General features: G+C 60.3%; 2 protein-coding genes across 5 annotated transcripts; one reads left to right on the top strand and one right to left on the bottom strand.

Moving 5' to 3' along the window:
* Positions 1–213: 213 nt before the first annotated feature.
* Positions 214–9542, bottom strand: EML3 (EMAP like 3). Of its 4 annotated transcripts, none has more exons than XM_055581055.1 (22): positions 9181–9542; positions 8158–8329; positions 7813–8073; positions 7594–7704; positions 6501–6568; positions 6212–6335; positions 5814–5984; positions 5551–5692; positions 5362–5472; positions 5026–5121; positions 4519–4674; positions 4215–4356; positions 3649–3800; positions 3443–3568; positions 3228–3359; positions 2710–2777; positions 2081–2169; positions 1912–2009; positions 1708–1795; positions 1142–1240; positions 722–790; positions 214–639 (listed from the first exon to the last, which is right to left on the bottom strand). In XM_055581055.1, the coding sequence occupies exons 1-22, from the start codon at positions 9200–9202 to the stop codon at positions 443–445; spliced, it is 2694 nt and encodes an 897-aa protein (XP_055437030.1). In that variant the 5' UTR covers positions 9203–9542; the 3' UTR covers positions 214–442. The 4 variants fall into 4 exon arrangements, with proteins under 4 accessions (XP_055437030.1, XP_055437029.1, XP_055437031.1 ...); XM_055581054.1 differs by having other exon boundaries at positions 722–852; positions 9181–9541; XM_055581056.1 differs by having other exon boundaries at positions 722–852; positions 5551–5620; positions 9181–9541.
* A 15-nt stretch (positions 9543–9557) lies between these two features.
* ROM1 (retinal outer segment membrane protein 1) lies at positions 9558–11848 on the top strand. Its single transcript, XM_055581066.1, has 3 exons — positions 9558–10639; positions 10994–11240; positions 11343–11848. The coding sequence occupies exons 1-3, from the start codon at positions 10050–10052 to the stop codon at positions 11559–11561; spliced, it is 1056 nt and encodes a 351-aa protein (XP_055437041.1). The 5' UTR covers positions 9558–10049; the 3' UTR covers positions 11562–11848.
* The last annotated feature ends 123 nt before the right edge of the window (positions 11849–11971 follow it).

The raw sequence follows: 11971 nt of genomic DNA, 5'->3' as shown, positions 1-11971 counted from the left end.
AACTCTCTGCTAGCCGGAGTCTTGCAGCTCCGCCTGCGGCCGCGAAAAACTCGTAGCGCCTTTGAGCCTCGCAGTTATTTGCAAGAGGCTTCGCCTATTATTTGCATAAAAAGTCCACGCTCCCTCACCTTTTCCGCATTCCCCTTTGCCTTCCTCCCCACCCCCATAAAGCCCCGAGGCGCCCAGCCGCGCCCCACAAAAGGACCGGGAGGCGACTTTGCTTTTGGTTTATTGCCCCTCAGCAGGCAGCGGGAGTCAGGGCCCAGGCTGGGGCTGCCCGGCTCAGCCAGCGGGTCTATACAGTGTGTGCAGGGGTGCCGTTCGCCCCCTCCAGGGAAATGCACTTTTGGGAATGTCTCGAAGTCGAGGACAGGGTCGCCCCGGTCCTGGGGGATTTGGGTGGGTGGGGCAGGGCCACACTGCAGGGCCGGTGGGTCAGACGTCAAGAGAGGAGGCAGGGGACAGGGAGGGGGTTCGAGAGGGCGTGGTGGGCACCGGCCCCGTGCCCCCAGCGCCCAACACTCGCCACTGGAAGATGCTGGCGTCCTTGCCGCCCAGCGAGATGAGGTGCGAGTCGTCGTGCGTGAACCGGACGCTGGTCACGTGGCTGCCGTGACCACCGTACACGAGGCTCGGTGCCTGGGCCGGAAAGAAGATGGAGCTGCAGCGGCCGCGGGACCCCGGCCGCCCGCCCTGCCCCGGAGGCCCCGGGAGGCCTCACCTTGGCGTGCGCGCACGGGTACTGGAAGAGGTGCACTTTGCAGAAGTCGTCGGCAACGGCCACGACGCGCTCATTGTGGGAGCGGCACAGGGAGTTGATGTCAGTTCCATCCGAGCCATCTGGCCACACGCCTATCACAGCAGCCGGCCTCAGCCCGACCTCCCCGCCCCCACCTGCGGTCCAGAGCTGCACCATTTTCCCCCTAGCTCAGGCAGCCCGGCCACCCACCCACCACGTTCCAGGCAATCCTTCCCAGTCCCGAGGGCCGGTGGGGCGGGGGTGGGGGAGGCCTCTTGGGCTGGATCTGCCAGTTTCTTGACGTCCACCCCCTACACATGTCCAGCATTCCGAGCCCCAGGCGGGCTGCACCTTGTCCCCCCACACTCACGCAAGTTTCCACGGCCCTGTGCCCCTTCTCACCGTAGACATGGAAGCCCAGCACACAGGTGTAGGTGGCCCACTCCCGGTCTCGGCTCTCATAGCGATTCCTCAGCAGCTTACAGCCTCCAGCCACGTCCCCTGGGGAGAGGGAGCCCACCCAGCTCAGTTCTCACTCAGTCCTCCGTGGGGAGGATGACATGGGAGGCCAAATTGGAAAGACTGGCTTGAGGCCATGGCATGTGATCTGGTCAGAGTGGTAGCCCTCAGCCCAGGGCAAAACCCAGCCCCTTGTGCTTCCTGAGTTCTCATCTGAAGTTCTCCTCTCTAGATTTAAGTCAACCCCTCCACACCTGTCCTGAGAAACTTTTCCAAAACAATCTTTCTCCTAGTACATTTTTCAACTCTCTTAAGGCCTGGTGGGAACAAAACATGGTGTTAAACTGTGTGTGTGGTTTTTCTGTCCTATTGTGTATAAACACATTTTCAGGCCCTCTACTGGGAGCTCCCCCACATTTCCTTCATCCCCTCCCAACCAAGAGCCCACACACATAAATAAAACCCACTCCAATTCCCCTCTCCTCATGCCCTCCCCTACTGTCACTCACAGTAAAGGATCTCATAGTCCCCCGAATTGGACATGATGAAGTTCCCATCCTTGGACCAGTCAAGGTGAGTGATGAAGCTGGAGTGACCCTGGGAGCAAGGGTCAAGAGACTAAAAATGCAGCCACCATTTCCCACCTCCACCCTCAGAAGGGCATTAGTTTACCTGCTATGGCAATGCCCCACCCTCCACCCCAGCTTCCTCACCACACAGCGGCCAAAACGGCTGGACTTGGCACCATCACTGGAAACGCTATAGATGTAGATCATGTTGTCATGGGAACCGATGGCCAGGTACAACCCATCTACAAAGACAGTCACTCAGAGAGGGAAGGACCAGGGATGAGTCTAGGTCCGGGGTGGAGGTGGCTCCCACCTGGGCTGTACCGGACCACTGATAGCTGCTCATTGCCATCGGTGATGTCAGACACAATTTCTCTGGTTTCTGTATCCAAAACCAGCCACCTGGAAGGGAAGGAGGTGGAAAACAGGTGTGAGGATACCTGTCCCGAGCAGGGTGCGGGTTGGCAAGTCAGAGAGCCTCAGAGACACCAAAAGAAAGGCTATGATACAGACAGGGAGGTTGCCATTGCATTCATATGCTGGTAAGTGGAAAGGGGCTAAGAGCAGATAAAAGCTGAGGGGCTCCTGATACCTTCCGAAAAGGAGTCCAAGGGCCCAAAGACAGGGCTCTGTAGATTCTGTAAGCTTGTCACTTCCCTGTGTTAGTTTCCCCTATGCCCCGCCCATCCCCGCGGCTCCTCTATCTGGAGCTGCCACCTCCTCCACTCCCAGAGGAGGGGGAGTGGACGGGGGAGGGTGTGATGACAGCTGCCACAGGAGAGCAAGGGAGACCCAGGCTGCAGGAAAAGGCACTGAGGAATGGGAGGGTGCAGCTGGGGCTCCTGAACAGGCATCGATCACAGTCCTCCACTGCCCCCCATTACCAGAAACCCTTCCCATACCTCCTACTTTCCCCTCCCAGGAGTTCTGGCTCCCTCTCACCTCCCTGTGTTCAGTCCTACGGCCACAACTGCCCCACTGGGGTGGAAGTCAGCACAGAGACCAGTCTCCTGGGAGAGGGGAGAAGGTGAATTCAAGAAGATGCCTTTCGAGTGAGGGAACTAAGATGGATACCTTGTCATCTTGATAACAATGGCAAAGCCTCTCCCCTTCCAAGGAGGAGAGGGACAAGAGACCTGGGATGGCAGGCAGGCTGCCTCTAGAGCCTAAACAGAGGTGCTACTCAAAAGACAGCCACCAGAACTGATACCCCCAGCTGTGCGGGAGATTGACCATTAGTTGCTGGCTCAAGAGGTCTAGGGGTTGGGGGGCGGACAGTATTTAGGGACACTGGCACCATCAGTACAGAAGAATAAATATTTTAGCAGCCCGTACAGTCATACCAGTGCAAGGTGGCTGCCTTTGGGAGCAAAAGGGAAGTGGATGTTGGGGAAGGAGTGGTGGCCACAGAAGTCACGGTGGGTGTGACAGCGAGGATCCGGGGACACAGAGCTCTCTACCTTGAGGTCGATGCTCCAGGCCAGCGCATGGCCCTCCCCATCCCAGAGGCAGAGCTGCCGGTCATGGCCACAGGTGAGGAAACGGTTCTGGAAGGGATGTGTGCAGAGCCCCCAGAGCTCATCCGTGTGACCCTGCAGCGGAGCACGGCTGTCATCTCTGCCCCTCCCTCACAGCTCTTCCCTCCCTGCTCCCCAAACCCTTGGCCCCCCCAAACCTGGATTACAGGGGAGAAGCCCTGGGCCAGATCTCCCCGCAGCAATGCATTCTTCGTGGTGCCCACCAGCAGCTCAGAGCCAGGCCCCTCTGCAATGGCCCGCACGGCCCCAAAGTGTTCAGGAATCTGCAGGGGGTACAGAACGTCAGGGGCCCCCTGTCCATTCCTTGTCCCCCTCCTTCCCTTGACCCCAGGCCAGCCATCACCTCCGCCTCCTGAAGGGCCACCAATCCGGGCCCCCACTGGACCAGCCGGCGGTCCCGCCCACCACCACTCAGCACAGTCCCGTCCCGCCGGAGACACAGGGCGAAGATGGAACCTTCATGAGCGTGGGCCTGGGCCACAATCCCATAGGTCTCTGTTGGCAAAGTCCAGGTGGTCATGCTTGTAGGGTGCAGGGAAGGAGGGAACAAGAGCAGCCTAGGTGGTCACAATAGAGTAATAACTCCCACTTGCTGAGTGCCCGCGGAATGCTCTCTCTGATCCTTGGCTCTTCTCCCCAATTTACAGACTGAACAACCAAGGTTCAAAGAAGTGAGGTAACTTCCTAAGGGCCAGAACTAGAGGTGAGCCCAGAACCTGGCAGACTCCAAAGCCCCAGCCTCCTCCCTTTGCCATGCTGCCCACTACCCTTCTATTCTGGCTGCCTAGAGAGCCCCACCCTCTGACAGAACCCATCAACTTCCCAGGTAAGAGAATGGGAAATCCTCTCCTCTGTCTTCACAGACCATCTGGGGAACTAGCCTTCCAGGATGCCACCCCCATCACGTACCTTTGGCCCCACCCCTTCCTGGGGTCCTGGAATCTGAGAGGCTCCGCCCCCAGGTGAGGATGTTCCCCTCTGAGTCTCCAGTGAGAATGTCTCCATCGGGGAGGAACACAAAGCAGGGGATAAACTTGGGCTTCTTGTATTTCTAGGGGCGAGGCGAGCAGAGAGCAGAGGTCAAAGGGTAGGGCAAAGACTACAAGTCACGGGACCACTGGGAGTTGGGTAGCATTAGGGTCTATAGTACTCAGACCAATGCTTTCATCTGCACTCTGCCTTCCCCCGCATCCCGCACCCATCCATGCCTCACCCCAAAGACACCCTGTTTCCTGGTGAGGGTCCCGTTCCCAGGAACCCCTGTTCCACCATTCCAGTTCCAGAAGTGGACGTGGGATTTCCCACTGGTGACGATGCTGCTGCTGTCACGAGGGTTGAAGCCAACGGCGAGGACTGAGTCATTTGTACTCTGAAGGGAAGATACTAGATTCAGCCACCCCAAGCCCTGTATACCTTCATTCTACCAGACTGTCTTCAGTTGGCACCCTGACAACTGGTCTACTGAGGGCCAGAACCCTCAGGACAACCCTTCCTCCAAGGCCCTGGTCCCCTAAGAGCGCCACTCTCCGTCACTTGCTAATGCCTTACACGTTGTCCCTCGTGAGGTCAGAACCTCTGTGATCCCCACTTCACAGCCTCAGAGAGGCTAGGAGGCTTGCTCCAGGGGAGTTAGCCAGAAGGGAGATTCGTGTTTGGGAAGTTTGGAGCTCTCTGCACCCCACCCTGCCCGGCGCCCCGCCAGGCCCCCTGGACACCTCACCTTGATCTCAGCCAGCTTCGTGCCCCGGCTGCAGTCCCACACCGACAGCATGTGCTCATTGGAATCATCCACCACACAGAGGAAAGCACCCTGATCCTGAGGCCAGAGGACACACCGGAGGGGCTGAGTGAGGCCTGGCAGTCAGGGGGTTCAGGGTCTAAATGAGGCGAGGGGCGCTATGACAGGCTGAGAGAGCAGAAGGGGCCGCATGTCTCTTAGGAGAACCAGCTGGGCAGGGCTCGGGAAGGCCAGGACCTCTGAGGCTTCCTGGTGAAGTACAAGAAGGGGGTTCCCAGACAAGGAAATGAGGGCCTCGAGGCACCAGGGCCAGCTCACCGCAACTGAAAAGGCCAGGGCCCCCACACCCCGCTCGAAGGCCCCCAGTCCGATCTCCTGCAGCTTTAGCAGCGTCTCGGAGTCCCAGACGTGAACCACAGGCTGCAGGGGCTGGTGGAGGAGAAGGAGTCAGGGGTGTGAAGGAGGGCTGGGCCGGGATCTCACCCTGGTGTTTGACTGTGGCCTTACCTTTCCATCTTTATCCACGCCGGCTGTCTGTCCTGAGGCTACACGCACACCATCAGGGTGAACAGCCAGGCTAAGTGGGGGAGGAGTAACTCTAGGGAAGGGGGTCGGTCTCTCAAGACCACCCAGTACACTGTCCCTGGGCCTGCAGAGCAGCAAGCCCACTCTTCTCTCCTGCTTCTCCACATCCACCCAAGACCCTCTTTCTGCCAAGCCCACCCTCCCCACGCCTTGAGCTGCCCACTCCCCAGCCCTCGGACCCTCACCATCGAACACAGTCCGTGTGCCCCCGGTAATGTCTCTGGCCACCACCTCCAGGGCCCCCGGGGCCTCCCCCAGGCCGGTACAGCACCACCACACAGGCGATAAAGTAGACCACCTCCCCAGAGCGCAGCACAAACAGATTAGAGCGGGAGTCACGACCCCGGTACCCATACCTGGAGTGGGGATCATGGTCAAGGAAAGGGTTGGATCAAGGGCACAGTAAGGAAAAGAGGAGAAAGACAGAGCTCCGGCCAGCAGCGCCACTGGCAGAGGATAGATGGCGAGGATTCAGACGTCTCCCTCTCCTTGCAGACCCAGGAGGAAATCATAAAAAAGCAGGGGGTGGGGAGGGTTCATGATGGGAAGGGTGGTTGCCAGGGGGTTGAAGGGAGCAGGATACACCCAGTCAAGGCTGAGGGTCTCCGGGGGTGGGCCGCTGGGCAGCTCCTCCAGGCTGCGAATGCCAGACGGGATGTACATGGTAATGGGGCGGCCTCGGAGGAACATCTTCACTGAGATGCCTTCTACAGTGAAAACAAGCAGGTGTCAACCACCGTCCTGCAGCTTCCCTTCTAGGAAAGTCAGGGCAGAGCTCCAACCACCATACCTCACAGCTCTCCCCCAAACAGCTCCTGGGGCTGTAGCCCCAACCCCATCATCCAATTTCTTCCAGATCCCTCTGGACATACCTAAATTGTAATTGCTCCTCCGAGAGCCAGGACCGCCGGGGCTGGAGAGGGGGTCTTTTCCCCCACGGCTGTTGGGCAAAGAGAAAAGCACAGGGACTGCAGTCAGGTCCCAAGACAGAACTGAGGAGGGGCAGGACACAAGAAAAGAGATCACCCTAGAGATCACAGTCACCTCTGCACACTCTAAGTTTGTATCGTGAGCAGTGAGGGCTCTGGAGTAGATGGGCTCCATGTAAGGTGTGAGAAGACCGAGACTAAAGGGGCCAAGCACCGCTGTAAGAGGTAGTGTGCGGTGACACTTTCTTCCAGACCACCAGGCCTCTGCCTATCAACCTTTTCATTTCTCCATCTGTAAAATGGGCCCATAGTGACTCTAGAAGGTCCACAGCCCTGCCTCTTGGGGATCTGAGAGGTCAGCAGGCAAGTCCTTATCTCTCAAGGGGAAAGTGAAAGGGGAATTCCACAGATCACTGTCATTAGAGGATAATAAGTTGACAACCTCTCTTCCGAGAATAAAGGAGAGGCCAAGGATAGGGTGAGAATAAACACTCAGGTGTCCTGGAGCCTGTACACACTCTGAGACAATCCACTGGAATTTCCCCCTTGCTCTCTAAAGCGTAGTAGGCTGGGGTGGCGGAAGAGAGCTGGAATCTGAGGAGAGTCACCCATGGAAACCATGAATACTTTTGGAAAACCCTCTTGGGAACTTGAAAGGGATGCTGTGATACAGTGGAGAGGGCAGGGGCAACTGGAGTCAGGAAGAGTTCGGTTGAAATCCTGGCTCTAGCTGTGTGACCCCAGGCAAATGACTTACCCTCTCTGAGCCTGCTTCCTCACCTGGCCAATGAACAGCATGAGACCACCTACCCCCCAAGGATGTCGTGGGGACTGAATGAGATGGAGGAGGTCGAGGGGTTGGCACAGTGCTGGGTACACAGCAGGCGCCCCAGGAGCACTTGTTCCTTTCTTCCTGTTGGGCAATGAGGCCCCCCACCCCACCCAGGGAAGCCAGGTGAGGGATGTGGAAAGTCAAGAACCTGAGCCTGGGGTGGGGGGGTTGGGGGCGGGGCGGGCGTGGGGGAGCCTCGCCCACCTCTCTGTGCTCCCTGACCGCAATAACAGGTTGGCCGAGGAAGCTGCCTTCCGGGAGAGTTTCTGGCGAGGCCGCTCTGAGGGCGATGAGGAGGAAGAATTTCTCCGTGGCCTGGGCAGAACACAGTGAGCAGGTGAACGTCATTCCTGCCGCTGGGGCTCCCCTATCCGCCCTCCCCTCCCCGCCCTCCCCTCCCAGCCTCGACCACAGGAGACTTACGTGTCAGTGCGCTGGGGGGGCTGAGCCAGCCTGAGGATCCCTGGGGGGCCAGGGGAGCCCGTGCCACTGCTGCTGCTGCCCCCTCCTTCAGACTGGGTCCCGCTAGGTTCTTCACTGCCCCCCGGAGGGGCTGGGGGCCCGTTGCTCAGCCCGGGGGGGCCAGGGGATGGTTCCACCTCCATCTCTGCTTCCGTCTGGGTGCCTCGGCTCACCAAGGAGGGGCTGCATGTGGGTGGCAGTCCTGGGGGCGCTGCGGGGCTGCTGGAGAGACAGTGCATCAACCTGATGGCCCTAGAGGCCCCATCGAGGAGGAGGAGGAGGAGGAGGGAGTGACTACATGCATACCTGTCCCTTGGAGGGCCCAGGGTGCCAGGGTCCTGCAGGGAGGTGGAGGGTGCCTGCAGCCGCAGCAGGCGAAGAGCTTCTGCCAAGGCTGCCTTCACCAGCTCCATCTCCTTCTCCTGCACCTGAAGCCGCCGGCTCAAGGACTGCAGGGCCTCCTGAGCTGGGCCCTCACCTGGGAAAGGGGCAAGAAGCCGTCAGCATGTCACCCCCCTCCCCCGCGCGCGCCCCCCCCCACCCCCACACACACCTGGGGAAAGGCTATTGAGGGGATTCTCTCTCCCTCTAACTTTGCATCTGTCCAATAGGACTGCCCCCTCCAAGCAACTCCAGGCTTGGAAGCGCTCCCAGAGGGGAGGAGACGGTGGGAAAAGGATCAAGGGCCTCCTTCTGGCAGGGCAGGCGAGGAACCTGGCAGAGCTCTCTTCCTGCTGCCTGTCCCAGCCTCCGCAAAGACAGGGAGTACCATGGAGTACCAGGGGGGAAATATGGAGTTCTGCCGAGGAACGTGGGAACCACAGACGGAGGCGCATGAGGGACGACAGGGCCCAGCCCAGAGTAACCGTAGGACTCCAGAGAAGGCAGAGAAACTGCGAGGGAGCACCAGGAGAGAAGTGGGGGACTCAGAGGACAGTCATCCTGAGGACTCAGAAGAGGTCCGGAGTGACAGCAGAGGGTTAGCAGCGGAGAGCAGAGATCCCAGCGCAGGTTCCAGGGTAACAGAGGAGGTCAGGAGTAAAAAGACCCAACAAAGCAGGGAAAGAAGCCCAGGGTAACACAGGAGATTCGGAAACTTTGGAGGGGCCCAGAGTAATACGGGGGGCAGGATGGCATTGTCGAAGTCCGAAATGACAGCTGGAGGACCCAAGTAACTAGGGGGAGCGGCCTGAGAACAGTGAAGGATGCTCGGAGCCCCCGGGGGCAAGGAGCACGCGGGGACGCCCGGGACAGCCGTCGGGCAATGGCAGCGCCAGACTGGCCGGCGCTCCGGGAAGGGGCACGCCGCCCGCCCCGCCCCGTACTCACCGGGCCCCCCGGCCCCGTCCATCCGGCCCCCGGCTTGCTCCGAGCGGCGGCGGCGGAGGAGGAGGCGTCTAAGCCACGGGGGCCATGGCCAGGGAGAGGGGAAGGGGAAGCACCCCGGGGCGCGCGCGCGAGGGAGCCGAGCCACCCCCCCGTGGGCGCTGTCGGGCGCGGGCAAAGGGCCTGGAGGGGGCGCTGTGGGGAGGGGGCCGCAGGCTCTGGGGCTCGCCGGGGCCTCGGACTCTCCCCGGGCCGCTCTCGGCTCCCGGGGGTGGGGTGGCGGGGCCGTCCCGGGCCCCAGCGCCGCAGCACAAACAGGCCCCGGACGCGGAGCCGCCAGGAAGCGCGGGAGGGGGGGCGGGACGAGGTGGGGGGGCCGGGCCGCCTGGTAACCCCTCCCTGTCCGGGCCTCGCGGCTCGTTACGGGGGCGGGGCCAACCCTCTGACCCCTCCCCCCCACAGGTCCCCTCGGGCCACCGCCCTCCGGGCCCTTCCGGGATCCTGGCCCTCGGATTCCCCGGGGACCCGGGAAGGAGCGCGGGGCCCGAGGTCTCCGCCCCCAGCCCCTTGCTTCTGGGGGGCAGAACCGACCAGCCCCTCCCCACTTCCGCGAGGGGGCAGAGGCGGGGTCACGAAATCGGCCCTTTGCCCGGGGGCGGGGCTTTCCCTCAGGGGCAAAGCCGAAGCATCCCGAACTGGGACTGGCTGAGGACCCGGGCGGCGGGTTATTAAGGCTGTGGCGGGAGGATGCCCAGGGTATTGGGGTCAGGGTGGCATTAGCCCAGCTCAAGCCGGGCCGGGCTGACGCAGCATCCTGCCACGGCCAACCCCAGCCCCTGACATCTCTGCTGTCCCTCGGGCAGAGATGGGAGATGGCGCCGGTGCTGCCCCTGGTCCTGCCCCTCCAGCCCCGCATCCGTCTGGCGCAGGGGCTCTGGCTCCTCTCCTGGCTGCTCGTGCTGGTCGGTGGCCTCACCCTCCTCTGTAGCGGGCACCTCCTGGTCCAGCTGTGGCACCTTGGTACCTTCTTGGCTCCCTCTTGCCCATTCTCTGCCCTGCCCCAGGTTGCCTTGGCGGCCAGTGCAGTGGCTCTGGGCACAGGACTGGTGGGTTCAGGAGCTAGCCGGGCCAGTCTGGATGCAGAACAATACCCTCCCTGGCGAGGGGTCCTGGGCCCGCTGCTGGTGGCTGGCACAGTGGGGGGTGGGGGGCTCCTGGTCCTCGCCCTGGGACTAGCCCTGGCTTTACCTGGGACTCTGGACATGGGCCTGGAGGAGGGCCTGGGGTCTGCCTTGGCTCACTACAAGGACACAGAGGTGCCCGGACACTGTCAAGCCAAACGGCTGTTGGATGAGCTTCAGCTGAGGCACCACTGCTGTGGCCGTCATGGCTACAAGGATTGGTTTGGAATCCAGTGGGTCAGCAACCGTTACCTGGATCCCAATGACCCCAACGTGGTTGAGTGAGTGATTTACTTCTCCCCTCCTTCTCCTCCTCCTTCTCTTTCCTTGAAACCCCACCTCACCCAGATAGGCAATAATTCATCTAGTGATTGAGGGAATGGGGCAACAGCTGTGTGACCCAGGGCATGGTACCAAACTGCTCTGGGCCCATGTGTCTGTAAACTGGAGATGATAAAACTACCATCTCACAGAGTTGTTGTAACGATTACAACAGTGAATTATGCCTGCCTGGCATAGTAAAGCAGTTGGTAAATGTTTCCCTCGTTTCTCCCTTCTCAACTTCTGTACCCTGCAGCTTCTCCCTCAGGCTTCTATCTCCAGATATCCTAACACCCCTGCCCCTCCCTTTGCAGCCGGATCCAGAGCAATGTGGAAGGCCTGTATCTGATTGATGGGGTCCCTTTCTCCTGCTGTAATCCCCACTCACCCAGGCCTTGCCTGCAAAGCCAGCTCTCAGACCCCCACGCCCACCCCCTCTTTGATCCCCGACAGCCCAACCTCAACCTCTGGTCCCAAGGATGCCACGAGGTGTTACTGGGGCACTTGCAGGGGCTGGCAAGCACACTGGGCAACATGCTGGCTGTTACCTTCCTGCTGCAGGTGAGTCAGCAGAGGTTCTGAGGCCTCCTCACCGCCTCCAACCCAGCGACCCCTGGAACTGCTGACCCTTGCTGACCTCTTGCCTCTTGCTTCCCCCCACAGACTCTGGTACTTCTGGGCCTGCGGTACCTGCAGACAGCACTGGAGGGGCTCGGAGGAGTCATTGATGGGGAGGGAGAGGCCCAGGGCTACCTCTTTCCTGCTGGGCTGAAAGACATGCTGAAAACAGCCTGGCTACAGGGAGCAGGGCCCCATAGGCCAGCACCTGGGGAGGCCCCACCAGAAGAGGAACCTCCCAAGGAGGGTCTGCCTGAGGCCTAGAACTTAAGTTGGGGATGGGGGTGGGGGGAAGGGGAGGGATGGACAAGACTGGAAAGCTCACAACTTTTTATAGGCTCCCCGTGAGGGAGGGGGGAATCTGGGATTAGAGGGTTAAGGATAGTCAATGAGCTGGACTGGGGTAGGAGAGAAAACCAGGTGTCCTAGGGCCTAGTCCATGGCCAGAACCACCAGGGGACAGAAAAAGAACAAAACCAAGGTGGGAGAAATGACATGGGAAGGCCTGTAGGCTACATCTGGTGCACACTCAATAAAGCTTTTGGACTAAAGCTCCTGATCTTTCTCTTCAAGGGGGTGGGGGGCCCTGAAAGAACTGATTTCCATCTGATGGAGAAGCCAGGACCCAAGGGTTTTGACCCTGGTAAGAATCAAATGCAAGAACCTGACGTGGG

Source organism: Bubalus kerabau, chromosome 5 (genome assembly GCF_029407905.1).
Source record: "Bubalus kerabau isolate K-KA32 ecotype Philippines breed swamp buffalo chromosome 5, PCC_UOA_SB_1v2, whole genome shotgun sequence".
NCBI classification, from domain to species: domain Eukaryota; kingdom Metazoa; phylum Chordata; class Mammalia; order Artiodactyla; family Bovidae; genus Bubalus; species Bubalus kerabau.
Note: the sequence above shows the minus strand (reverse complement) of the source record. Positions and strands in the feature narration are given on the sequence as shown.